Raw genomic sequence first — 24,400 nt, 5'->3', positions numbered from 1 at the left:
CCTCCTTATGCCAAGATTTGCTGCCCTGTAATAATGTCACTAACAATCTTTTCTGTGCTATCAGCCAAAACATTCCATTACCAGTAAAGCCAAGGAATCTCCATCAGCCTCTGGTACCCCACCTTAGAAGGTCGTCTCTGTCCAGCAATGGAAGTGTCCTATGAGGAGAGGCTGAGGGAGCTGGGAGTGTGCAGCCTGCAGAAGAGGCTCAGGGTAGACCTCATTGCTGGCTACAACTACCTGAAGGGAAGCTGTAGACAGGTGGGGGTTGGTCTCTTCTGCCAGGCAAGCAGCAACAAAACCAAGGGGACACAGTCTCAAGTTGTGCCAAGGCAGGTCTAGGCTGGATGTTAGGAGGAAGTTGTTGTCAGAGAGAGTGATTGGCATTGGAATGGGCTGCCCAGGGAGGTGGTGGAGTCGCTGTCCCTGGAGGTGCTAAAGAAAAGCCTGGATGAGGCACTTAGTGCCATGGTCTGGTTGACTGGATAGGGCTGAGTGATAGGTTGGACTGGATGAGCTTGGAGGTCTCTTCCAACCTGCTTGATTCTATGATTCTATGATTCTAAGTGGCCTTATCCCAGGCTCCTCCCAGCTTGTACACTGGGAAAATGGATCTGTCAGCATTGCTGCCTCTGGACAGATTTCATATAGGAACTTGGAAGTCACAGTGTATTACCTCCCTGTATTCACCTCCCCAGCTCCCTGAGGAATGTCAGCCTCTGCCCAGAATGCAGCTGGGCAAGACACAATAAATGGCACAAATGTGGGTTTCATTAGGAGTGAAGTTTCTTAATGTTCTGGCCACTGTAGTGATTGCCTTTGATCAAGGGGGCCAAGCACCTCAGCCACTTTGTTAAGGTGCATGAACAGGCTGTTCTGAAAATCTGTCTTCAGTCTGAGAGAAGGAAAAATACCTCAGCCATCCTTTGGAGGTGACAGGGATGAGTTTGGGCAAAGAGAAGAATAACATTTCTGGTGGTTGTAACTGCTCCAGAAATATTACCTAAGACTTCTGCTCAGCCCTGTATTTAAAGTGAGATTTGCTTCATGATGTGTGAACAAAGGCGTTTGAAAGCCAGCGTGCAGGGCTGCTGCTTTCCATGCAGGGATGCTGCCCGTTGCTGAGCAACCTGGAGCTGGCCTGGTGCTGCTCCTGGGCAAGGACCAGCCAGCGGATCCTGCTACATGCCAGGAACTGATCAAACTCATCTTCTCCTAAGTGCTTGCTTCTCAAGAGGAAATGACACTCAATCAATCCTGTCCCTCACTGGGACAAGGCATGCAGGGTGACTGCTGGGCAGAGCAGGAGCCTCTTACTGGAAGCAGTGGCGAGGGGCCAGGATGCTCCCCTCCCAGTGCTGCGTGCCAGGGAGAGGTACAGGAGACCACAGCAACCTGTAGTCCCAAATCAGAAAGACACAACATATTGAGCAAGAGGAGATGTGAGACGTTCTTACTGCTCAGGATTAAAATAGTTGAAAGTGAAAACACTTTCTGCCCCCGTCTGCAGAGAGGATCTGTAAAGCCTCTGAAGCCACCCACGTGCACTCACACGTCTGACAAGGCAAGGCACAGTTAGCAGTCCAGGCTTGATACCAGTGGCCCAAACACTTCACATTTTAAGGAATGTGCTACCTCTCTGCAGCATGAAGCAACCCAGGAGTAACAGCCTCGATCCAGTAATGAGGAGAAGCTGTGGGTGGTGGAAGTACTGAAGCTTGGTTTCCCTCAGCCTCCTGCCTTGCCACTGCCTGCAAGGAGGGCTGACAGTGGCAGGTCCCTGGGGCTGCACCAGCTCTCTGGAGCCTGACGACCCACCAGCCCACATCCCACTTCCCTTGGTGACTGCAGCCAGAAGAGCTACAAAGAAGACTTCTCACTCCTGCTTGGATGTTTCTTTCCCCCAAATTATGTGATCTGCATTGCCACGGAGTCTTTGCTTCTCTGCAAGCAAAGTAAGGTGGGAGCAGTAACCAGTTCAAGGTGCACACACAGAGAGGGCTGGAGTGCCTTCAGCTGATTCCTCTGCCCCAGGGGGGACAGCAGGACACTGTTTAGTCTCTAGAGTCTTTGGAGTATGAACCAGTATTTTAAACATCAGAAGAAACAACTTTTTAATTTCCACTTTAATAACCACTTTTAATGTGGTTGGAGAGGACTTCATTGTGTTAGCATCCAGGGGACATTAACAAAGCAGGTCTTCTGCAGTTCCAGGAGCAGTGTGGCCAGCAGGACAAGGGAGGTTATTCTTCCCCTGTACTCAGCACTGATAAGGCCACACCTTGAGTGCTGTGTCCAGTTCTGGGCTCCTCAGTTCCAGGGAGATGTTGAAGTGTTGGAATGTGAGCAGAGAAGGGCAACAAGGCTGGTGAAAGGCCTGGAACACAAACCCTATGAGGAGAGGCTGAGGGAGCTGGGGGTGTGCAGCCTGGAGAAGAGGGGGCTCAGGGCAGAGCTCATTGCTGGCTACAACTACCTGAAGGGAGGTTGTAGCCAGGTGGGGGTTGGGCTCTTCTCCCAGGCACCCAGCAGTAGAACAAGGGGACACAGTCTCAAGTTGTGCCAGGGGAGATCTAGGCTGGATGTTAGGAGGAAGTTGTTGTCAGAGAGAGTGATTGGCATTGGAATGGGCTCCAGGGAGGTGGTGGAGTCACCGCCTCTGGAGGTGTTCAGGCAAAGACTTAGTGCCATGGTCTGGTTGATTGTCTAGGGCTGGATGCTAGGTTGGACTGGCTGAGCTTGGAGGTCTCTTCCAACCTGCTTGATTCTATGATTCTATGATTCCATTACAAACAGGTGGATCACCTCAGGTCTGGGACAGCACAAAAGAAGTGGTTCTGCCTGCAACTTGCCTGAAGATGAGTGGAATCAAAACTGTTGGGCTGTGTGTTAGCCTCATTTCACTAGGGATCAGTGGCAAAAGAAGTGATTGATTCTGCTGCTGGCAAGCTCCTTGAGAGTATGATAACATTTGAGCTCCCCGTGGCTGCAGATTCGTTCTCCTCAGGATCACCTGCCGTTGGAAGCTTGTCAGGAGAGGAAACAAAGGAACAGCTATTAATTTGGAGCTTGGAGGGAAAGTTTTAATGGCATCTCCTCCATCCCTCTGAAAAATGTTGTTTGCTGCAATCCTGAGCCAAAGCATTTTATCACAAAAAAGTATTTTCTGGCTGTCTGATGTGTTTGACAGCACTTCATAAATAAGCATTCTGGTAGCGATCCAGCAGAGCACTTAACCAAATACTTAGCATTAAGCCCATGAGTATTTCCTAGATTTCAGTGGGACTATTTATATGCTTAAAGAGGGAAATGTGTGGAAGTGTTTTGCTCTTTAGCATCCCCCCTGCCCTTAGCAGCTCTTGTGCTGCTCATGATCATAGTATCATAGTATCATCAGGGTTGGAAGAGACCTCACAGATCATCAAGTCCAACCCTTTACCACAGAGCTCAAGGCTAGACCATGGCACCAAGTGCCACGTCCAACCCTGCCTTGAACAGCCCCAGGGACGGCGACTCCACCACCTCCCCGGGCAGCCCATTCCAGTGTCCAATGACTCTCTCAGGGAAGAACTTTCTCCTCACCTCCAGCCTAAATCTCCCCTGGTGCAGCCTGAGGCTGTGTCCTCTTGTTCTGGTGCTGGCCACCTGAGAGAAGAGAGCAACCTCCTCCTGGCCACAACCACCCCTCAGGTAGATGTAGACAGCAATAAGGTCACCCCTGAGCCTCCTCTTCTCCAGGCTAACCAATCCCAGCTCCCTCAGCCTCTCCTCGTAGGGCTGTGCTCAAGGCCTCTCCCCAGCCTCGTCGCCCTTCTCTGGACATGCTCAAGCATCTCAATGTCCCTTTTAAACTGGGGGGCCCAGAACTGAACACAGCACTCAAGGTGTGGTCTAACCAGTGCAGAGTACAGGGGCAGAATGACCTCCCTGCTCCTGCTGGCCACACCATTCCTGATGCAGGCCAGGATGCCACTGGCTCTCACTGATGATGTCAGAGGCAGCCCCTGGTCAGCACCACGGAACCATGCCCATCATTTTTTGGGTTTGTTCTGCCCCTCATGCCTTAACATTGATTCTCTCTGAGCTGGAAACCAAAACTCTCAGTGACATCCACAGATCAGAGCATGGCAAAGGTCTCTCAGAAATATCTGCAGGGGGCTTTAAAATTCACTCTTTAAAAAAATACTTACCAAACAGCTGCAAGTGGACTCAGTATTTGCTGTCAGGAGATTGGGAAATGAAAGCTGAAGCCTTAACAAATTCAGGTTGAGAACAGGTCAGCTCCAAGATACTGCCTGGTGCCTAAAGCAGGAGGGCCAGGGAATAAGCTCTTTTTCATGCTGTTCTCTCAGGATGCTTTGTTTGCCTCCTCTGCCAGCAGCCCAGGTTTCTTCTATGCCTGCTGGAAAGCAGAGAGGCTGACACAGCTAGAGACAGGCTGGCCTCTGAACGCCACTTTCCATTGCTCTTGCTGAAGGCTGAGAACCTGGGACGAGAGCAAGCTGGAATCTTTCTAACCTGGCTGTCCTGTCAGCTGGAAGAACCCTGCTCTGCTTATCAAATGAGCTGTCTTCAGGGCTGACTGAGGGAGAAGAAATTATGAAATATCCAGAGAGATGATAACTTTTCTAGCTATGACTAATGTGCAAAGAGCCACACATGGGGACAAAAAGCTTGGATCAGAGCACGGAAAGAGAAGAAAGTTGTGAGTGCTGCCCTCAGCCCTGCCACTGACTCATTGCCTGATCCCACCAGGTCATTCTGCTGCACAGCCTCTTTGCTCTTCCCCAGGTGGGAATCACAGAACGTGAGGGGCTGGAAGGGACCTGGAAAGCTCATCCAGTGCAAACCCCCTACCAGAGCAGGATCACCTAGATCAGATCACACAGGAACACATCCAGGCAGGTTTGGACTACCTCCAGAGGGGGAGACTCCACAACCCCCCTGGGTAGCCTGTTCCAGGATTCGTCACCCTCACAGAGAAAAAAAATTACCTCATGTTTCCATGGAATTTCCTATGCCTCAGCTTCCACCATTGCCCCTTGTCCTTTCACTGGGCATCACCCAGCAGAGCCGCACTCCTGGAAGGGGTTGCTCAGGGAGGTGGTGGAAGCCTTACCCCTGGAGGTGTTTAAGGCCAGGCTGGATCAGGCTCTGATCTAGGGTGAGGTGTCCCTGCCCATGGCAGGGGATTTGGAACTAGATGATCCTTGTGGTCCCTTGCAGGCCTGACTGATTCAGTGATTCTGTGATCCGGGGAAGCTCTCCACATGTCACCAACTGTGCATGGTGCCTGACTCCTTCATGAGATTGGAAGGATCAGACCTCGCCTATTGATGGTGGGCCAGGAAGAGAAGGGTTTTCCTGCCTTTGCCAGCCTTCTGCACACGAGTTACTGCACTGGATGAGCTGAATGAACTGAAATGAACATTCCCCTGTGACCCTCAAAAAGACACTTGGCAAGGATGATTTAGCTTTGCAATGAACATTAGTTTGAAGTGCTCAGGCCGTGACCTCCAGCAGGTAAGTGGGCAAAATTTCTCTGTGAGCCTGGAAGCAAATAATATGATGGCTTATTTTAATCTGCAGTTACAAAGGATACAAAGTTTAGACATGCATCTAAGGTCTCCACTTCTAAAAGCAATTATTCAGCGTGCATTTGGTTGGTATCAGTGGCCACTCAGCAGGTGAAGCACAGGCTGCTGCTTCTCTTAACATCATTTCATGCACTTGATGTATTTCATTTTCAAAACTTGCCCTTTAGCTGTAGCTCTTCTCTCCTTGCCCCACTCTACTAATCCACACCTCTCTGAGTGCCAAGTATTGCCCTTTCTACAGGCTGTTCACCTGGGTAAGACAATAAACCCAGCTCATGGCTGTGCTCCTCCTAAGCCAAAGGAAAAGCAACCTGAAGGAGCATCTACATGCTGCATTACCCCACGACATAAACACGTGGCTGCGAGGAGAGCAGCGAGGAGAGCAGCCAAACAGAAAGGGATCTGTGGGTGCTGATTGATACCTGCCTGAACATGAGCCAGCAGTGTGCCCAGGTGGCCAAGAGAGCCAGTGGCATCCTGGCCTGCATCAGGAATGGTGTGGCCAGCAGGAGCAGGGAGGTCATTCTGCCCCTGTACTCTGCGCTGGTTAGACCACACCTTGAGTGCTGTGTTCAGTTCTGGGCCCCCCAGTTTAGGAGGGACATTGAGATGCTTGAGCGTGTCCAGAGAAGGGCAACGAGGCTGGGGAGAGGCCTTGAGCACAGCCCTATGAGGAGAGGCTGAGGGAGCTGGGATTGGTTAGCCTGGAGAAGAGGAGGCTCAGGGGTGACCTTATTGCTGTCTACAACTACCTGAGGGGAGGTTGTAGCCAGGAGGAGGTTGCTCTCTTCTCTCAGGTGGCCAGCACCAGAACAAGAGGACACAGCCTCAGGCTGTGCCAGGGGAAATTTAGGCTGGAGGTGAGGAGAAAGTTCTTCCCTGAGAGAGTCATTGGACACTGGAATGGGCTGCCCGGGGAGGTGATGGAGTCGCCGTCCCTGGAGCTGTTCAAGGCAGGATTGGACGTGGCACTTGGTGCCATGGTCTGGCCTTGAGCTCTGTGGTAAAGGGTTGGACTTGATGATCTGTGAGGTCTCTTCCATCTGTGAGACTGTGAAACTGAGATGGCAGCCTGGTGTGTGGTCTGGTGCTAGCAGCTGTGGACAGTGCTCAGTCCCACGCAGGGACAGTGCCACTACACAGAGACCCTTGGCTTTAGCCTGTCCAAAGAGCCAATCTGTCTGCAAACGTTATCTGATGTGACCTGCAGTGCTTTCAGGCTGGAATCCCAAATTGCTGATTTTAATGTTGTTTACAGAAGAGAATTCTTAGGCTCAGAGTTATCAAATAAACCCAAGTACTGCTGGAACACTGCAGGAGAAGGCCTCAGGATTTGTGAGGCAGCAAAGCAAAACAAAATACCTCCAGCCTGCCTTCAGCAGTAAAAAGCTGTCAGCTGTACAAACACCTTCTCCTCAAGCACTGACAGCCGGGAGCAGGCTCCAAGCAAGCATTCAGAACATGGACTGCTGCTTTGCTCCAAAGAGAAGCACAGGCTCAGCAGAAAGGCTCCTCCCTGGCACATGCAGGCTCATGCCATGGCTCATTTTCCACTGATGTGGTAAGCCAAACTCACTGCAGCTTCTCTTACGCACAGAGAAATTACAGCTTGCATGGGGTTTGCCAGGTCGTTCCATAAAGGATCCTAGGTTAGGGCAGTTCTAGATATCAATCCAGAGCAGCCTTGCAGAAAAGGACTTGAGGGTGCTGGTGGATGAGAAGCTGGACATGAGCCAGCAGCATGTGCTTGCAGCCCAGAGGGCCAATGGCATCCTAGGCTGCATCAAAAGCAGTGTGGCCAGCAGATGGAGAGAGATGATTCTGCCAATTGGCTCTGCTCTGGTGGGACCTCACCTAGAGTACTGCATCCAGCTCTGGAGTCCCCAACACATGAAGGACATGGGACTGAAGGAGCAGGTCCAGAGGAGGGCCACAAAAATGATCAGGGGGTTGGAGCACCTCTGCTACGAGGTCAGGCTGTGGGAGCTGGCAGTATTCAGTCTGGAGAAGAGAAGGCTCTTGGAAGACCTAATAGCAGCCTGCCAGTACCTGAAAGGACCTACAAGAAGGTTGCAGAGGGACTGTTTGCAAAGGCCTTCAGGGACAGAACAAGGAGCAGTGGTTTGAAATTAGGTATGGGGAGATTTAGATTGAATATTAGGAACAAGTTCTGCACCATGAGGGTGGTGGAACACAGGAGCAGGTTGTCCAGGAAGGTGGCTGAGGCCCCATTCTTGGAGTTATTCAAAGTCAGACTTGACAAAGCTCTGAGCAGCCTATCTATTGGAAGATGCCCCTGCTGACTGCAGCAGAGTTGGACTAGTTGAGCTTTAGATGTTCTTTCCAATCCAAACCATTCTATGATTTTATGCCTCTTTCAATGTGTCACAGCTCCAGGTGGGGATTCCAGGTGTCAGCTGAGATTGTGGCTGATTTCTGAGCTGTAGAAAACAGTTGAATAGAAAGGATTTAACTCAACTATAATACAGCTAGTAAAAGAACCTGGAAACACTAAGTAAAGTTATGGTTTTGGTATTTGTAAGATAGTAACTACAAGTAAAACACTCATTGCATTAGCAGTGCTGATTTGTCTTGTCCACCAAGCACAAAGACTAAAAACCACAAAGCCTGTGAAAATCAGCATGTGTACCCAGAACCACACACACCCAGCAAAGCCACCAACATTTAATCAGCTTTGAAAGCAATGGGACAATAAAACATTCATTGAGTGCTTTTCAGGAAAGAAATTAAAAGGGGGGGTGGGGGGGGGTGGGGATAAGCAGAAGTGGGCAAAAAAAAAAGAGAAGAAAACAGAGCAGCTTCTTCAAATTGACATGAAGATCTAATCACAAAATTGCTTCTAAAATAGTACATCTTAACCACACAGACAATCAGTCAAAAGCAATGTGTTGGCTCTGTGAACTGAGAGGAACAGAAACCACTTTGCAGTCAGTCTTTCTGAGTCAGTTGTGAACAGCATCTTGCTGACCTCGGCAGCAAAGTTCAGATGCTAGGACGATCATCACCTGCAGACACGGCAGAGATAGGGGAGGTCAGCAGAGCACCAAGAATGGCACTACAGAACCATCTCAAAAGCCAGGGACACAGGAGACACGTGTGACAGCCTAGATATGTCCAATCTCAGGCAGAAAAGACTGCTTGAACAGGAAAGTTATGACTTGAGCTGAGGTCACAATGTGTTTCAATGCATATGGATTGAGGACATCTCTTCCTTGGTGGGATTGGAGGTGTCCAAGTTCTTATGTGGCTTGTCAAAGCTGCATGTGTGAATAACTCTTTATTGTTTAACCCATATACATAGCCATCTGTTTCTCCAGGGATAACACACTGCATCCCTGACCCTCAGCTGTTTGAGATACATTTCTTGATGGAATTTCTTGATGATAAGCCTCTAGACTTTTGCCATCGTTTCCTGGTGCAGAGCAGCTGGGCTACAGTGATCCCTGCGTGGCTGGTAGGAGGAATGAGTTCTACACATATCTGTGTCCAAGAAACAGAGACACAAAAGAGAAGTTCTTACAACTCTGGCACTAATCTTCCAGAAAAGCCAGTGAAGGCTTCACATCAGCTTTCTGCAAAGCAAGGCACATGGTCTCACTTCTGCAGGAGACGCTTCTCTCCCGAGCCCAGCAAAAGCATCCTACACGCAGACCTTTCCCCATGTGGGCATATGATGAACAATTGGCAACCTGGTTAACATTTGACCACATAAACATCCTTCTTGTTCCAAAGGGTTTCTTCACATCTCAACAAATTACCTCTCTGACCCTCTCCTGTCATCCCTTTTCCTCTTTCTGGGAGCTGCAGCTTGTTATTACTGTCAGGCTGGGACTTTTGGACAACACGTGGAGAAAGCCCACACAAAGCCTTGCCCAAGCTGTCTCCAGTGACACGGGAGGGACTGCTGAATTCCTCCCTCTCTACAAGAAAGACATTGCCCAAAGATGGGCAATGTAGCTGGTGAAAGGTCTCAAGCACACATCTTCTGAGGAGTGGTTGAGGGAACTGGGGTTGTTTGTCCTGGAGAAAAGGATGCTGAGGGGAGATCTCACTATCGACAACTACCCGAAAAGAGGTTGGAGTGAGGCAGGAATTGGTGTCTCTTTCCAAGGAACAAGTGATAACACAAGAGGTAATGGCTTCAAGTTGCACCAGGGGAGGTTTAGGTTGGACATAAAGACCATTTTTTAACTTGGAAGGGTTGTCAAGACCTAAACCAGGCTGCCTAGGGCAGTGATGGAGTCCCCATTCCTGGAGGGGTTTTGCAGTCATGTAGATGTGGTGCTGAGGGACACTGTTTCGTGGTGACCTGGTAGTGCTGAGCTAACAGCTGAATTCAAGATCTTAAAGATCTTTTCCAACCAAAATGATTCTCTGACTCTATGAATGTTTGAAGAGCCACACTGCATCTGTTTTACAGGATCCCTGGTTTTTTTCAGGAGTCAGCTCTGCTGCTTCATTACTGTAAGGGCTGCATTAAACCCCAGCCTGGCCTTTCAGCCATACCAAAAGCTGGCAGGGTTTCTCCATCAATGCTTTTCCTCCCCACCAGCTGGGCATGGTTGGGTTCCACCCCTGCCCGTTGCTGTCCTGCCCCATGGACAGCAGCCGACTGCGGGGTTGGAGACGGTGAGGTGGTATTGTTGTCATCCACACCTTCCAGAGCAGCCCTCTGCCTACGCTGTCAGTTCTCAGACCATCAAACACCCCGGGGGAAGTTGCCAAATTTTGCTTGGCTGTACTTAGGTTTGGGCTTTTTTTTTATTATTACTTTTATCTTCTGTGGCTTGTAAAATGGCTTGTAAAAGACTGGACACGATTCTTTGTTTTTCCAACTGGTTCCACTTCTCCATTTGCAACAAATTATTACTTCTTTCCCTCTGTCTTCAGAGGGGTTGAAATTAATAGGCTTGTTTTAACCTCTCTCCGGTGACTGATTCCATTACCAGGTTGCCTGGGAATGGTGCCTACCAGAACCTGCTGCTTTGGGACTGTTACTAAGGACCAGCAAGGGGAGCTCAAGTCTTGTTTATGGTAGGTCCTACAGTAATTCCGTCCGCTAGACAGGTCTTGTTCAGCCTTGTGTGTAAGCGGAGAGGTGGCTCGGGTAAGATGCACCGAGCAACTGTCTGGTACTGGTAGGGATTATGGGGCGATGTGAAGCAGAGCAAGGGGGCAGCAAACGCTCTCTTTTCGTGGCGAGAGGGCAGCTGGTGCCCTCGGTGCGAGTTGGGGTTGTGCGGGTCACACAGACCGCTCCGAAAGGAGCGCTGACGCTGCGGGCGCAGAGGAAAGAGAGAAGCCGGCCAGGGCGGTGGAGGGAGCGGGGCCGGGAGGGGCTGCACACTTCCAGTCCCGGGAAAACCCGGGCAGCCGCGCCCCCACCCCGCCCCGCCCTGGCTCTCGCCCAGGGGCCGCCGTGGAGGGCGCAGTGCCTGGGCGGGCCGGGCGGTCCTGTCGCGTCCCGTCCCGTCCCGCTCCGCCCGCGGGGCCGGCTCCGAGAAGGCAGCGAGTCCAGAAATTACGGCGGAGACCGCCGGCGGCGCTGCGGCTCCGCTACTCCGGGGCCGCCCCCGGGGCTCCGCTCACCGCCCCCGCCGCCGGACAGGGAACCGAGCCGAGGGTCGGGCGGGTGCCGCTTCCCTCTTCGCCGCGGTACCGGATTAATTTCCGCAGAGCAGCGCCGGGACCGCGCCGGCGGCACGGGGCGGGCTTCCTCGCCGCACCTCCTCCGCCGCCTGCCCGCCGCTCGCACGGACTGCAGGCAGCTGCCCGCGCCGCCCGCTCCCCCGGCAGCAACTTTTCCTGCCTGTTGCGCGCTCCTCGCATCCCGCCCGCCGCTCCGCCGGGCATGGCCACCGCGGCGCCGTACCGCCGCTAACCGGGACGTCGAGAAGCCGACTAGGGGGTGGCCTCCCAGGGCTCTCCGCCCCCACCTCGTCTGCCGCTGCCGCTATCGCGGCTCCGCGCTCGGCCGGCATGGAAGTGCAACTGGGGGTTGGCCGTGTCTACCCCCGGACAGGGGGTAGGGGCTTCCGCGGGGCTTTTCAGAGCTTCTTCCAGAGCGTCTGTGAGGCTTTCCAGGAGCCGCGGGAGGAGCCGCAGCCCAGCCTGCAGCCGCCGGCGAGCGCGCCTTGCCCGCCTAGCCCCCGGCCGCCGGGCTCACCCGCCTGCCCGTCCGCCCTGGAGTCCCGCGGCACCGGGAAGGCGCTGCCGGCCGGCGGTCGCGTTACGGGTTCGCCCTTCCCCGGAGCCGGCGAGCTGAGGGACCTGCTGTGTGAAGCGGGAGCTCTGCCGCCGCTGCTGCCGCCGCCGCCGCCGCCGCTGCCGCCGCCGCCTCCTGAGCCCGAGCCGGCGCCCGGGGAGGACCCGCTGGGCGACAGCGCTAAACAGCTTTGCCGCGCCGTGTCCGCGTCCATGGGCCTGGCGCTGGAGGCGCTGGAGGCGCCGGCGGAGCCGCTGCCGCCGCCGCTGCCGCTGCCGCTGCCCCGCGAGGACTGCATGTTCGCCCTTTCTGCCGGGCCGCCGCCCCGCGCCCCGCGCCCTCCCGCCGGGGACCCGCCTGAGCCGCCGCCAGCCTTCGCGGGACCCGAGGCCGCCTTGGCTGTCGACTCCCCTACCGGGACGGGGTTCTACCGCGACTCGCCGGGGCCCCCGGCACGTCCGTCCCCTGCCGCTTTCAGCCTGGCTTCGCCGCCCGCCCGCATCAAGCTGGAGAGCCATCCGGGGCCGGCGGCGGGCGGCGGCTGGCCCGTGCCGTGCCGCTACGGCGCCGAGCTGGCCCCGGCGGGTCCCGCGGGCCCCTGGCCCACTTTCTTCGCCGAAGAAGGTCAGCTCTACGGGCCCTGCGCTGAGCCGCCCGCCGGGCCCTTCGCTTGCGGACGCGGACCGCCCGCCGACGCCGCCGACTTCCCCGGTGACGCCTGGTACCCAGCCGGCCGGCCGCCCTTCGCCGCCCCCGTCGCCTGCATCAAGAGTGAGCTGGGACCCTGGGCCGAGGGTTACAACGGCGCCTACGGCGATGTTCGGTGAGTACCCCTATCTCGCTGGCAGCAGCACCCTACATCCCGCACCGCGCACCCCCCCGGCACCCTTCATTCCCCCTGCACTCTGCGTCCTGCACCGCGCATTGTCTCTGCACCCTGCATCCCGCACCGCGCATCCCGCACCGCGCATCCCGCACCGCGCATCCGGCATCCTGCACCGCACATCACGCATCCTGCACTGCTCATCCGATACCGGCATCCAGCGTTCTGTCAGCACCAGCACCTTATGTCCTGCGTGCACCGTGCGTCCTGCACCACGCATTTCACTGGCACCCTGTACCCTGCTGGCACCTCTCACCCCCCCCACTCCCCCACCCCCTGCGTCTCTGTCCTGTCTGGCCCCGGGTTGATTTACCTCCCCGCTGATGGAGCCTGCAGTCAGGGTACAGGGGTCGGGACGCTGCACTTGGAGCACGGACTGATCTTGGATGGAGTTGAGATTCTCCCTGCACCAGGAGAAGAGTGCTGTGTTTAGCTGTGCTGAACAGGCTAAACCTGACAAACGCATAGGCAGGGAAGCACCGTGTGTGCCCTGAAGCTCAGCATCAGAAAATGTGTAGAAGTAGAGACAGAAGAGTATTTAGGAATACATCAGAAGAGGAAAGGTTTGTGAAAAGAAGTGCTTGATCAAAAGTATTTTTTTCATAGGGGACTAACCTCATAGAAAGATTTGTGCCTGCAAATGAGATGTGCACCATCTAAACCAGCGGGCACACTGCATCATCACCTTTCCTTACGGCACAGCACGTTACTGCGGGAGGGAATCGCTGCAGCCGATAGAAACTGAGTGACAACACTGCTGCAGAGGGATTTACTGCTGGCTGAGGGCAGCCCCGGCCACAGGTTGTTGGTGTGGCCTCAGCTTGGATTTACATTGGTGGAGGTTCACATCCATGTGCTCAACCTGAGGTCCGCTGTCTGGGGGAGCAAAGATTAAAACGAGCAATCATATTTTCCCTTTAAGATAGAACAGGACAACTCATAGTTCTGTGCTTGCCTTCTTACTTTGAAATGCTGACAGCTTTATTCGGGCAGTGTAGGTATTATCATCCACACAATGACTTGCTTGGGGATTTTACCAAGAAATTGAAGACACAGTGAGAAAAAGCCAAGGGATAAAAGTAAGAACAGATCAGAAAGACCATCTGTGCCGGTGGCAGGAGTGTATACTTCTCTGGAGCTCAGATCAGTGCAAAGTGAGCAGGGTTGAGTAAAGATGAAAAAGTTTGACTGTCCAAATGCTGTCAGTGGATGGTGCAGGGTTTGGTAGCAGAAGGCTCAGCCTTGTCCATGGTTTGGCTGTGAAGTCCATGCAATACGAGTGCACGCAGACAGGGAGTATGGCAGGGAGGAGAGCAGGTCTGGGCTTAAGCGGTGGTCAGAAGCTGTTGAGTAGGCTGTGCCAGGTCAGCAGGTAGACTTTGCCTGAGTCTTGCCTTGGAGATAAGTGATTTCTCTCTTATTCTGGTGGGAAATCATAGAATCGTTTTGAGGAGATGATTTAAGATTATTGAGTCCAGCTGTTAACCCAGCACTGCAAGGTCACCACTAATTCATGTCCCTCAGCACCACATTTGCACAGCTTTTAAATCTATCCAGACATGGGGACTCCATCACTGCCTGGGCAGCCTGTTCCAGTGCCTCAGACACCATATCCTCCTCTTCCCTCTGGCCCCGTTCAGCATGATGTGTGTATGTCCCACTTCCCCAGCTTCTAAGGGGACCCAGGCTCCCACTGGCAGGCTCAAACAGGGATCAGCAGTGTTGAAGCTACCACAGAGAGCTTTTACAGGGCTCTTGTCTTGTCCCAGGAACTCCTCACTGGTACAGCAGCTGCTGCGATGGCACAACGGCAGCATTGGATGTGATTTTAAACTGCTGTAAGGAAAGCAGAACCCTTCTCCGTGGTCTGCCTGAAGCTGCATGGGTTAACTGCTGCCAGATTTAGATTTCATTCTAGCCAGATCTCCATTAACTTAAGAATGTCCTGCCTGTCGTTTGCTGTGGCTTTTCATTTTCTGGCGGATGTGCAGCAGTGCCAGTGCAGGGAGCAACCTGTGCTGCAGCCAGAGGTGATGGCAGTGGGTTGTGCAGCAGCAGCCCAGGGGCTTTGTTGTCAAGCTCCCTCATCGAGGGACCATCTGCTTTGGACCTCTACTCCACTGCAAGCTTTTAGTGCTAGGTTTAGGTTTCCTGTCCTAGCTGGCATTGCACAGAAGACTTTCCCCACATCACCTCAGACATCGTGGTCTCTTTGAGAGGGTGGAGGGCAGTGCTGGGGCTCACTGCCATGTTACCTGCCTGGGGAGATCCCTATGCTGTGACACTGCCAGCAATGGCAGCTGTAGCCCAGTCTCCTTGGAAAAGCAACAAGAAGCATTGTGAGGTGTCTTGCTCCTAGTTCCTTCTGGGCTTGAACGGTTCTGCTTTGTGCTTCCTTCCAAGGTGAACCCCAGCTCTGCCTTGGGGCAGTCTGGGGCAGGTGTAGGGTAGCATTTTTTCAGTTAGAGATACACTCCCCCCCCCAGTCTATGACACTGAAGCATGAACAGTTTCTTAATATTTGGGGGGGAGGTGTTTACATTTGCTCCTTTAATGACCAACTGTCAGTTTGGATTTTGAGGTTCCTGGTAGAAGAGTTTGGCTCCGAAGCACTTAGAGAAGGGAGCTGGTTGCTTGAGGAATTGTTAATGGACAATGGGGTGCTGGCTTCCACCTCGGGCTTGGATGTAGCACACAGCTTTGAAACCAAGCACAGTTCTGCTGCTGCCTCAGAAACCAGCAGGTCTGATGGGGATGAATTAAAGTGCTCCTGATTGGAGCCCTCCTTGCCATGGAGTGGTTGGTCGTCTCCAGGCACAAGATGCACTGAGGGGAGTGGGGTGGGATGGGCACTGGGACCAGTGCAGATCCATATCTGCTGTCTGTTCCTTTGCTTGTGTGGATTAAGGGGTTTGTCTGGGTTTGGAGGCTCTGAAGCATCCCACAGAAAACAAAGTGGGCATTAACATGATTTAGTTTGATTTGAAGCATTGATCCCAGTACCTGACCAGGTCTGCAATGCTTGTGTATAATAAGCAAACTAATCCCAGATTTTGTTACACTGTGGACTCATAGCTCTTTATCTTTGTGCTCTGCTAATGCATAATTATTACCAGCAGTCTTTAAGGTGACTAAACATCAACCTGAATTAAGGCTGAGATGCAGCATTGATAGAATAAACCCAAAGTTCTGGCATCAAAACTGCATTATAAGATCAGGACAGGGCACCGGGGTGGGTGGTGTGGGGCTGTTTGCTCTAAGCTAAAATGGAATCAGTGACAGAGTGATGGAAACAAAAGTGAGGAATGAATTTAAGGGGTAGTTTGCTCAGAAAAACCTGTCTGTGTCGTTTCAGATGTTTTGAATGTGGTGTTTGCTGTTGCTGCGGTTCTGTTTGGTATCCCTGTGCTTGCTGGTCGCACCTGCCTGTGGATTCCTTCCTCCACTTGGGCTGAAATCAGCTTGGGCCAGTGCCCAAGTGTGTTTCTGCATCATCTGGTGTAATAGCTGTGTAATCCTGTGGTGGCCAGCTCCGTGACTGTGATACTGCTCACAGATAGCACCTGTAATAATTGCTGCCTGCTGGAGAGGGAGATAAGGTTTGGCAAGATCGAGGGCGAGTTATTACCCTATGAGATGAGACAAGGTGAGAAGCCATTCCCTGGGCCACCCTCACTCCCAGCCTGTGCCTGGCCACCTGTACCCAGCACTGTTTAGGCATCCCAATCCCCAAGGGGTCTGGATCTTGGCTGTTCAGTGAGGGTACTCAAAAGCTCTTGGGAAGGCTGTCATCAGTGTGACCTTTCTGCTCAGGTGCACAGTGCACTTGTGTAAATACTTCTTTTGAAGGCAAGCTGTGCCTGAAGAATGCTCCCTCTGGAGCCTGTCCCATGGAATCACAGAAACATCCAGGTTGGAAAAGCCCCTTAGGATCACCAAGTCCAACCTAGAACCCTACTCTATAAGATTCACCTTAAATCATATCCCTAAGCACCACATCCAAACGACCTTTAAACACAGCCAGGGTCCATGGCTCCACCACCTCCCTGGGCAGCTCATTCCAGTGCCAGCTTCATAATAGGTACTCGTGGTCTGCAGCTATGGTATGGATCCATGTAGGCAAATCTTGGGGAGGTCATGGAAGTGTTAAAGCTTTTTGATGGTTCCTGATGAAAGGAGAAGAGAAAGCAGAAACCCAAATTCTTCCTCATTGCCTTTCACTCCTTGTCCCTGCTGACAGGCACGGGAAGGCTGTTTTACACACAGACCAAACTGCCAGTCCTGCACAAGAGCTGTGTCTGGTTTAGAGAACTTGAGACTCCTTTAAGTGTGAACTGGCATGGTACCAGGCTGTGAAGAGATGCTTATCTCTCACAGCTTTAGTTAAGGTTGTGAAACAAGTGATCCGCTGAGGCTGGTAACTGGAGCAGCCAAGATGTTCAGGTTCTGCTTAAGCCTTGCTTCTGCAGAACAGCAGTGGCTGCAGCAAACCCCTCACCACCAGGAGAGTGGCAGCAACAGTCACTGCCAGCTGCCCTGCCACCGAGCTGGGAACACAGCAGATGTGGCTCTTCTTTCCTACTCCTGAGAGCTGCTGCCTGCACAGCTGCAATGTGCAAGCCTAGGCTTGTTCACTTTCTTCTCTCCTCAGCTAGCTGGCTTGTTTTCCTCTCGTTTTGGGGGTCTTGTTTTACATAATCTCTTTCATCAGTTAGCATTAGCTTCGTGTTCATTGATAACTGAAATTGTCCTTCCCCACAGCAAGTTCCTGAGACTCAGCCCACAATGGTGTGTGGGCCCTTAATAAAGACAGGCTGGGGGCAGTGAGTGGACGCTTTCTAAAGACAGGCTGTTTGATTTAATGCTGGGCACACCCCAAAATCTGCATCAGGAGCTGGGTCCTGGTGCTCTAAGGCAGGGAGACACTGGCTGTTTTCTGCTGGAGAAGCCCAGAATCTCCCAGAAGACACTCCACACTGGAAAGATCATGATCCTTGTATTAACTGGGCTGAGCCCAGGGCTGTCAGAAAGCTGTCGGTACTCTCCATCCTCACCCAGCTTTGTGCTTGCCAGTGCAGGGGCCCTGGCAGGGTGCTAGAGGTGCTGAAGGCTCTGCCCGAGGGGCTGGCACAGCCCTTTGCTCTGCCGTTAACGTGAGAGTTACGTCTGTGGCAGCGGATGAAGGAGAAAGAGCTGTTCCCAGTGCTCTTTCTTTGCCAACTTGCTCCTTCCACTCAACTGATTTTGGTTCTGGGCTTTCCGTAGCATATTCCAAGTACACTAAAATGGTCTCCTTCTTTTACCTTCCCTCCTTAGAGGTTGCCCCCTCTCTTCCCGACTCTCCTACTGTCCAGCTGTCCCTTTGCCATGGGAAGAAGAGATGGACCACTCTGTTAAGGGATGGGCCATGGAGGGCACATAGGCACATGGGAGGTGTTTGTGTGGAACCTGCCTCTCTGCTCTTACACCACAAACCAGCTCTTTGCTCCTTGCCCTGTTCCAGGGCAGATTTTGTCCCATCTTCTTCTGTGCTTTCCCATCCTCTTCACCCCATGTCTTGAATTTTGGAGCTCTTACACCCTGTGGAAACCGCTTTCAAAGTCTCATGCTTGATACCAACAGTGATTGTATCTCTCCCCCAGTTTCTTTTAAGTGTTAGTTGCAAGGAAAGAATAACCCCTGCGTGATAGGCTGGATATTAGGAAGAAGTTCTTCACAGAGAGAGTGATTTCCCATTGGAATGGGCTGCCCAGGGAGGTGGTGGAGGCACCGTCCCTGGGGGTCTTCAAGAAAAGCCTGGATGAAGCACTTAGTGCCCTGGTCTAGTTGATTGGATAGGGCAGGGTGCTAGGTTGGACTGGATGATCTTGGAGGTCTCTTCCAACCTGGTTGATTCTATGATTCTATGATTCTATGTTCAGCATAGAAATTCATTACACTTCACTGAAGAAATAATGCATAAAAGGCTTTAAGAGTCTTGGTGAGTTTGAGCCATGCAGGCATTTTGTGTACCCTCTCCTCTATCACCAAGGACTTCAGGGCAGGAAGCTGTAAAGGATTTGCCTGTGACACCCATTCTATTTGTACAGCTTTCACAGTTTTTCTGCTGCTTGCATTTGTTATGCAGATGATAGCTGTGCTTTGCAGTGCTTTCCCCAGCCAGTCTGTAGTATGACCCTTTGCTTTTCCTCTTCTGAGAGCTTAATTCCAGCCAAAGAGAGCTCGTTAAAAAAACAGTTGTGATTTGTTGACTTCTCTGAGACCAAAAGCACAGCGTGTTTCACTAGGCTGCTTGTGCAGGAGAGGTGAAAGGTGTTTTGCAGCCCATGCAGGAACCTGTGGCTTTGCACATTATAGCATCATGGAATCCTAGAACATTGCCATATCTGAATGAAAACCTTCCTGCTCCACACCTGTGCCTTTCCATCCACGATTCCTTCTTGGAGGATCATGGAGCAAGACCACTCTGCAGGGATGGGCATCATCTCCTGGGGCAGGATCTGTCTCTGCAGGGATGGGTGTCAGCTCCTGGGGCAGCATCTGTCTCTGCAGGGATGGGTATCAGCTCCTGGGGCAGGATCTGTCTCTGCAGGGATGGGTATCAGCTCCTGGGGCAGGATCTGTCTCTGCAGGGATGGGCGTCAGCTCCTGGGGCAGCATCTGTCTCTGCAGGGATGGGTATCAGCTCCTGGGGCAGAATCTGTCTCTGCAGGGATGAGCATCAGCTCCTGGGGCAGAATCTGTCTCTGCAGGGATGGGCATCAGCTTCTGGGACAGGATTTGCCTCTGCATCAGCCTCTATGGCAGGATCACACCCGTGGGGGGATGTGTGTCTGCCTCCCAAGCACAGGGACAGTCATCATCCCCGAGGGCAGGATCACCATCCTGGGGATAGGCATCAGCCCTCTCAGCAGGATCACTCCGTCCCTTGGTACATGACTCTCCTGAGGCTGCCGCCAGACGCTGAGCGGGAGGTAGGTGCTGCTCCTGGCAGCACAGCCATGCTCAGTGACATCTGCCACCGCCAGGCTGCTGAGAGCCCCCGCGGGCACGGTGGGGTCGGTGTCAGCAGGGGTCAGGGGCTGTGCCGAGCTGAGAGCCTGGCAGCTCTGGTGGCACTGTGAGCACTCAGGTTGGGACTGTGCCAGCGTGTCCCTGCGGTCAGGAGCTGGCGATTCCTGGAAATCTCTGCCTCCAGCTCTGGCTTTAGGAGGAGGAAGATGTGGGACAATCCTGGCAGGAATTAGAGCAGAAACACTGTATCGAGGCTGTGTGTGCTGAATGCCATCTGCTGCCCAAGCAGCCCCTCTGGCTGATGCACAACTCCCCTCACCTCCGCTCCGAGGAGCCTCCAAGGCCACGCTCTGCTCAGGAACAAGACAACAGTTTGCTCTGTGCCCATTCCAGGGCGGGGGGAGGGCACCTTGGCATGGCAGATAAAGGCTTCCAGAGCACATTGCAAGCAGGCAGCTCAAGGGAAAAGCACAGTGGAAACTGGAGCTGGTCAGAAGCTGAAGTCTGCTTGTGATGGGATGGGGGTGGGGGGGGATGAAGTATGCTTCTGGAACGAGGAGGAAAGCTGGAGATGTCAGCCATTGTGGCAGGACAGAAACTCCTTTGATGTCCTCAAAGATCTCTTCCAATCTCAACTGCTCCATTCTATCATAGAATCATAGAATCAACCAGGTTGGAAGAGACCTCCAAGCTCATCCAGTCCAACCTAGCACCCAGCCCTATCCAATCAACTAGACCATGGCACCAAGTGCCTCATCCAGGCTTTTCTTGAAGACCTCCAGGGATGGTGACTGCACCACCTCCCTGGGCAGCCCATTCCAATGCCAGTCACTCTCTCTGTGAAGAACTTCTTCCTAACATCCAGCCTATACCTCCCCTGGCACAACTTGAGACTGTGTCCCCTTGTTCTATTGCTGGTTACCTGGGAGAAGAGGCCACCCCCCACCTGGCTACAATGCCCCCTCAGGTAGTTGTAGACAGTAATAAGATCACCCCAGACAGTAATAAGATCTTCTCCAGGCTAAACAGGCCCAGCTCCCTCAACTTCTCCTCTATGATAGGATAAGCTCCTGAAACACTGGAAATCCCATGGAAACATTTTGGTTTGGTGTGCTGCAAGCAGCTTTATTTGACCAGAGTTAAAACCAACGTGCATCAGAGCGCAGTCCTTCAGCCCTTACTTACTTTCTGCCATTCATATTAATTACACTTTCATCTCAGCTCCATTCATGTCTTGCTAATTGCTGGTTTGAGAACTCCACCTTCGTGTGCCATTTCACTGCTGGCAGTTGTCACTCTGAACTGGCTTTTGGTCTGTATGTGGTGTGCTCGCTGCAACTGTCCGTGGGGCTGCTTTGACAGTCTCTTGAGACTGCCTCTCTCTTGAGATGGAGACTTTCTGCTTGGGATTGGAGGCTGGAGTGACAAAGTTAAATGGAAAAGAAAAAAACATCCCATTATTTTAGGGCCGTGAAGATGCTCAGAGGGCTGGAGCATCTCTCCTGTGCTCCAACAAGAGTTGGGGCTCTGCAGCCTGGAGAAGAGAAGGCTTCGGGGAGACCTTGGAGTAGCCTTCCAGTGTCTGAAGGAAACCTACAGGAAGGCTGGGGAGGGACTATTGACAAGGCCTTGTAATGACAGGAGAAGGAGGAATGGGTTTGAACTGGCAGAGGGGAGATTGAAACTGGATGTTAGGGAATTCTTTACAATGAAGGTGGTGAGACACTGGCACAGGTTACCCAGGGAGGTTGTGGAGCACAGAACACAGATGGCATTCCATCTGCAAGTGCAAAAAACCTCAGCACAGCATTGTAAGGCAGAAGGCAATGCTAAGCAAGAAGCTTTAGATCAACTTAGCTGCCCGAAGGGCTTCTGAGCCTTGGACTGTTCCTCCTCTTGCAGCATTTTGTGCAGTTTGAAATGAATTTTCCTTTTTCTTGAAAGTGCTGCATAGGCCTCTCTAGAGTTCAGGTCTCTGATGGAGAGCAGAGCCATCATCTTCATCACTTTCATATCAGCATCATTTTGGAGGGCACTGCCTCCCTGAGAATGTGAAACAGAGTGGGAACTTCAGGCAGCAGTGCCCATTTGCTCCTAAGTTTTTCTATACATTTCCTGGCTTGAAGAATATCTTCTGCAGAAGAGACACCTGCACCAGATTCCCAAGACACAGAAGACACCAAGAGAGATGTTGAGGTGCTGGAAGGTGTCCAGAGAAAGGCAACAAAGCTGGTGAGGGGCCTGGAGCACAGCCCTGTGAGGAGAGGCTGAGGGAGCTGGGGGTGTGCAGCCTGCAGAAGAGGAGGCTCAGGGCAGACCTCATTGCTGTCTGCAACTACCTGAAGGGAGGCTGTAGCCAGGTGGGGTTGGGCTCTGCTGCCAGGCAAGCAGCAACAGAACAAGAGGACAGAGTCTCAAGTTGTGCCAGAGGTATTCTAGGCTGGATGTTAGGAGGAAGTTGTTGGCAGAGAGAGTGATTGGCATTGGAATGGGCTGCCCAGGGAGGTGGTGGAGTCCCCATCCCTGGAGGTGTTGAAGCCAAGCCTGGCTGGGGCACTTAGTGCCATGGTCTGGTTGATTGTCTAGGGCTGGGTGCCAGGTTGGACTGGCTGAGCTTGGAGGTCTCTTCCACCTTGGTTGATTCTACAATTCTAGGTCATCTTGGACAAGCCAACTAGCTTGTGTGTCACCTGGGAAGAGGCTGCTCATTGATGCCACATCCAATTGGTGACATGATGCAAAGGGTGCAGGTACCTTCCTTTGCTGTTATCGTTAGGTAGGATGTGAGCTGTGGCCAGAGTGATTTACTCCCTCCTTGGATGAATCCATTGCTACATCATACTGATAGGAATGCAGCAACAGCCAGGTTTCTGTGTGGGTACTGGATTCTTCACTGCTCCTTCTTCTCTTCAGGAGAGCCAGGAGACAACATGCATGAGGGGCAGATGTCTTGTCCCCTGTTTTAGTGGAGCATTTCTGCCCAGTAGACAAGTAAAAGGCAAGTGCAGGCTTGTCAGCATTTAACACCTGGCTAGTGCAGACCTGCCATCCTGCTTTTGCTCTCTGACTTCCTCTTGTTTGCCCAGTTGGACTGCAAACCCAACTGGGACACTGCAACTTCTCGTAGCAGTCAGGGTCACAGGCCTCTGTGGGGCACAGCTGCAGTGGTAGGAGATGGCTGACAGTGTCCTTTGTGAATCTCTGCTTCAGCTCTGCCTCCCACACAAGCTGGCACAGTTGCCAGCAGGGAGTACCTGGAAGATCCTCTCTGGCCGCTATAAATCTCCTGTGTGGGAAGCAAGCACAGCAGCACTGTGAGGGTGACAGAGCACTGGAACAGGCTGCCCAGGGAGGGTGTGGAGTCTTCTGCTCTGGAGATACTCAAAAGCTGCCTGGACACGTTCCTGTGTGATCTGCTCTAGGTGATCCTGCTCTGGCAGGGGGGTTGGACTGAATGAGCTCTCCAGGTCCCTTCCAGCCCCTGACATTCTATAATTCTATGGAGTTGAGGGGACTGGTAACCAGCTCAGAGTGCTTCCCAGGGGATCTCTGAGCTGCTTTAAGGGTCTGTGGCAGGTAACTGGCCCCTGTGGGTTTGGGTGTGCTGTGTAGGGAGCCTGTCTGCATTGCTGTGAATGAACTTTCCTGGCTTTTGAGCTGCACTGACTTCATCCAGCCCTGAGCTGGCCTTTTGGGGCTGAAGGCTGCAGAGAGGCCAGGCTCCATTCTCCTGGGAAGGAGGAAAGCAGTGTGGTCACTTTGGCATTTTAACTGGGCTGGTGTGGTGGCCCTGGCATCCACAATCACTGTGCTTTATATGGACCAGAACTGGCTCTACTTTTCACCAACAGCAGTCCTACAAGTGAGCTCATTAAAATAAAAAGGAGCTGACCCAGTTGTCATGGCAAAGGCTTGTGACGGATGTGCTTCAGCCACGTTCCCTCTCACTGTATCCTCTGCTGGTTTTGTCTGCTCCTCTGATCTTCCTGGCTCTGCTCACCCACAACCAGCTACACCTTAATCCCCCCACCAGTTCTGGATGTAGAGCAAAGCAGAGGAGGGCAGCCCTGTGGTTCTCAGGTGGTGAGATGCTGTGCCCACCTGGGCAAGGTGCCTGCAGCTGGCAGCGCTGGCTGGTGTTGCATCGTTGGATTGTGTTTTGTTCTGCTCCACAAATAATGATTACAACCCCAATTCTTCTCCTGAGTGCTTTTAAGTGAAGCTCAGTGTATCCTCTGACAGTAATGAAAATGCTACTGGTGGTAGTGCTTTTGTGCTGTTATGGCACTCTTCTGAAGCACTTCAGACAACAGTTCCTTCAGCCTCCAGGCAGCTCTGCAGAGTAGGTGTTGCTCCTGTGCAGAGTAGGATTGCTCCTACTCTGCACAGGAGATGAGGTTGGTCGGGAGCTGGTGGATTTGGAGAGTCCCTCAGTGCCATGGGCCCTGGCAGCTGTCACAGCTGGGCTCCTGAGGTCTGGGGTAGATTCTTTTGCTTGCTTTTGGGAGAGAGTCCTTCTTGTGCCCTGGACTTTATGCCCTGTCAGTAATCCCATTTGCTTTAGCAGACACGAGTGCTGTCCTCGGGACGTCTGACCCTGTCCAGCTCCCAGGCATCAGGACAGTGTTTGCAGGACAGGGGTTAGGGGAGGGCAACATCTCACCTCAGAGGACTCAGGCA

General features: G+C 52.7%; 1 protein-coding gene across 1 annotated transcript in view; it reads left to right on the top strand.

Annotated features, from left to right (window-relative positions):
* Nucleotides 1-11,230: 11,230 nt before the first annotated feature.
* AR (androgen receptor) overlaps nucleotides 11,231-24,400 on the top strand; it is a 79,736-nt gene continuing 66,566 nt past the window's right edge. The window contains exon 1 of the mRNA XM_064159025.1: nucleotides 11,231-12,646. Within this exon, the coding sequence (XP_064015095.1) occupies nucleotides 11,598-12,646 (1,049 nt within the window). The 5' untranslated portion in view covers nucleotides 11,231-11,597. The remainder of the gene's footprint in view (nucleotides 12,647-24,400) is intronic.

This window comes from Pogoniulus pusillus, chromosome 19 (assembly GCF_015220805.1).
Source record: "Pogoniulus pusillus isolate bPogPus1 chromosome 19, bPogPus1.pri, whole genome shotgun sequence".
Taxonomy (NCBI): domain Eukaryota; kingdom Metazoa; phylum Chordata; class Aves; order Piciformes; family Lybiidae; genus Pogoniulus; species Pogoniulus pusillus.
This window is presented reverse-complemented; position numbering and strand designations above follow the sequence as displayed.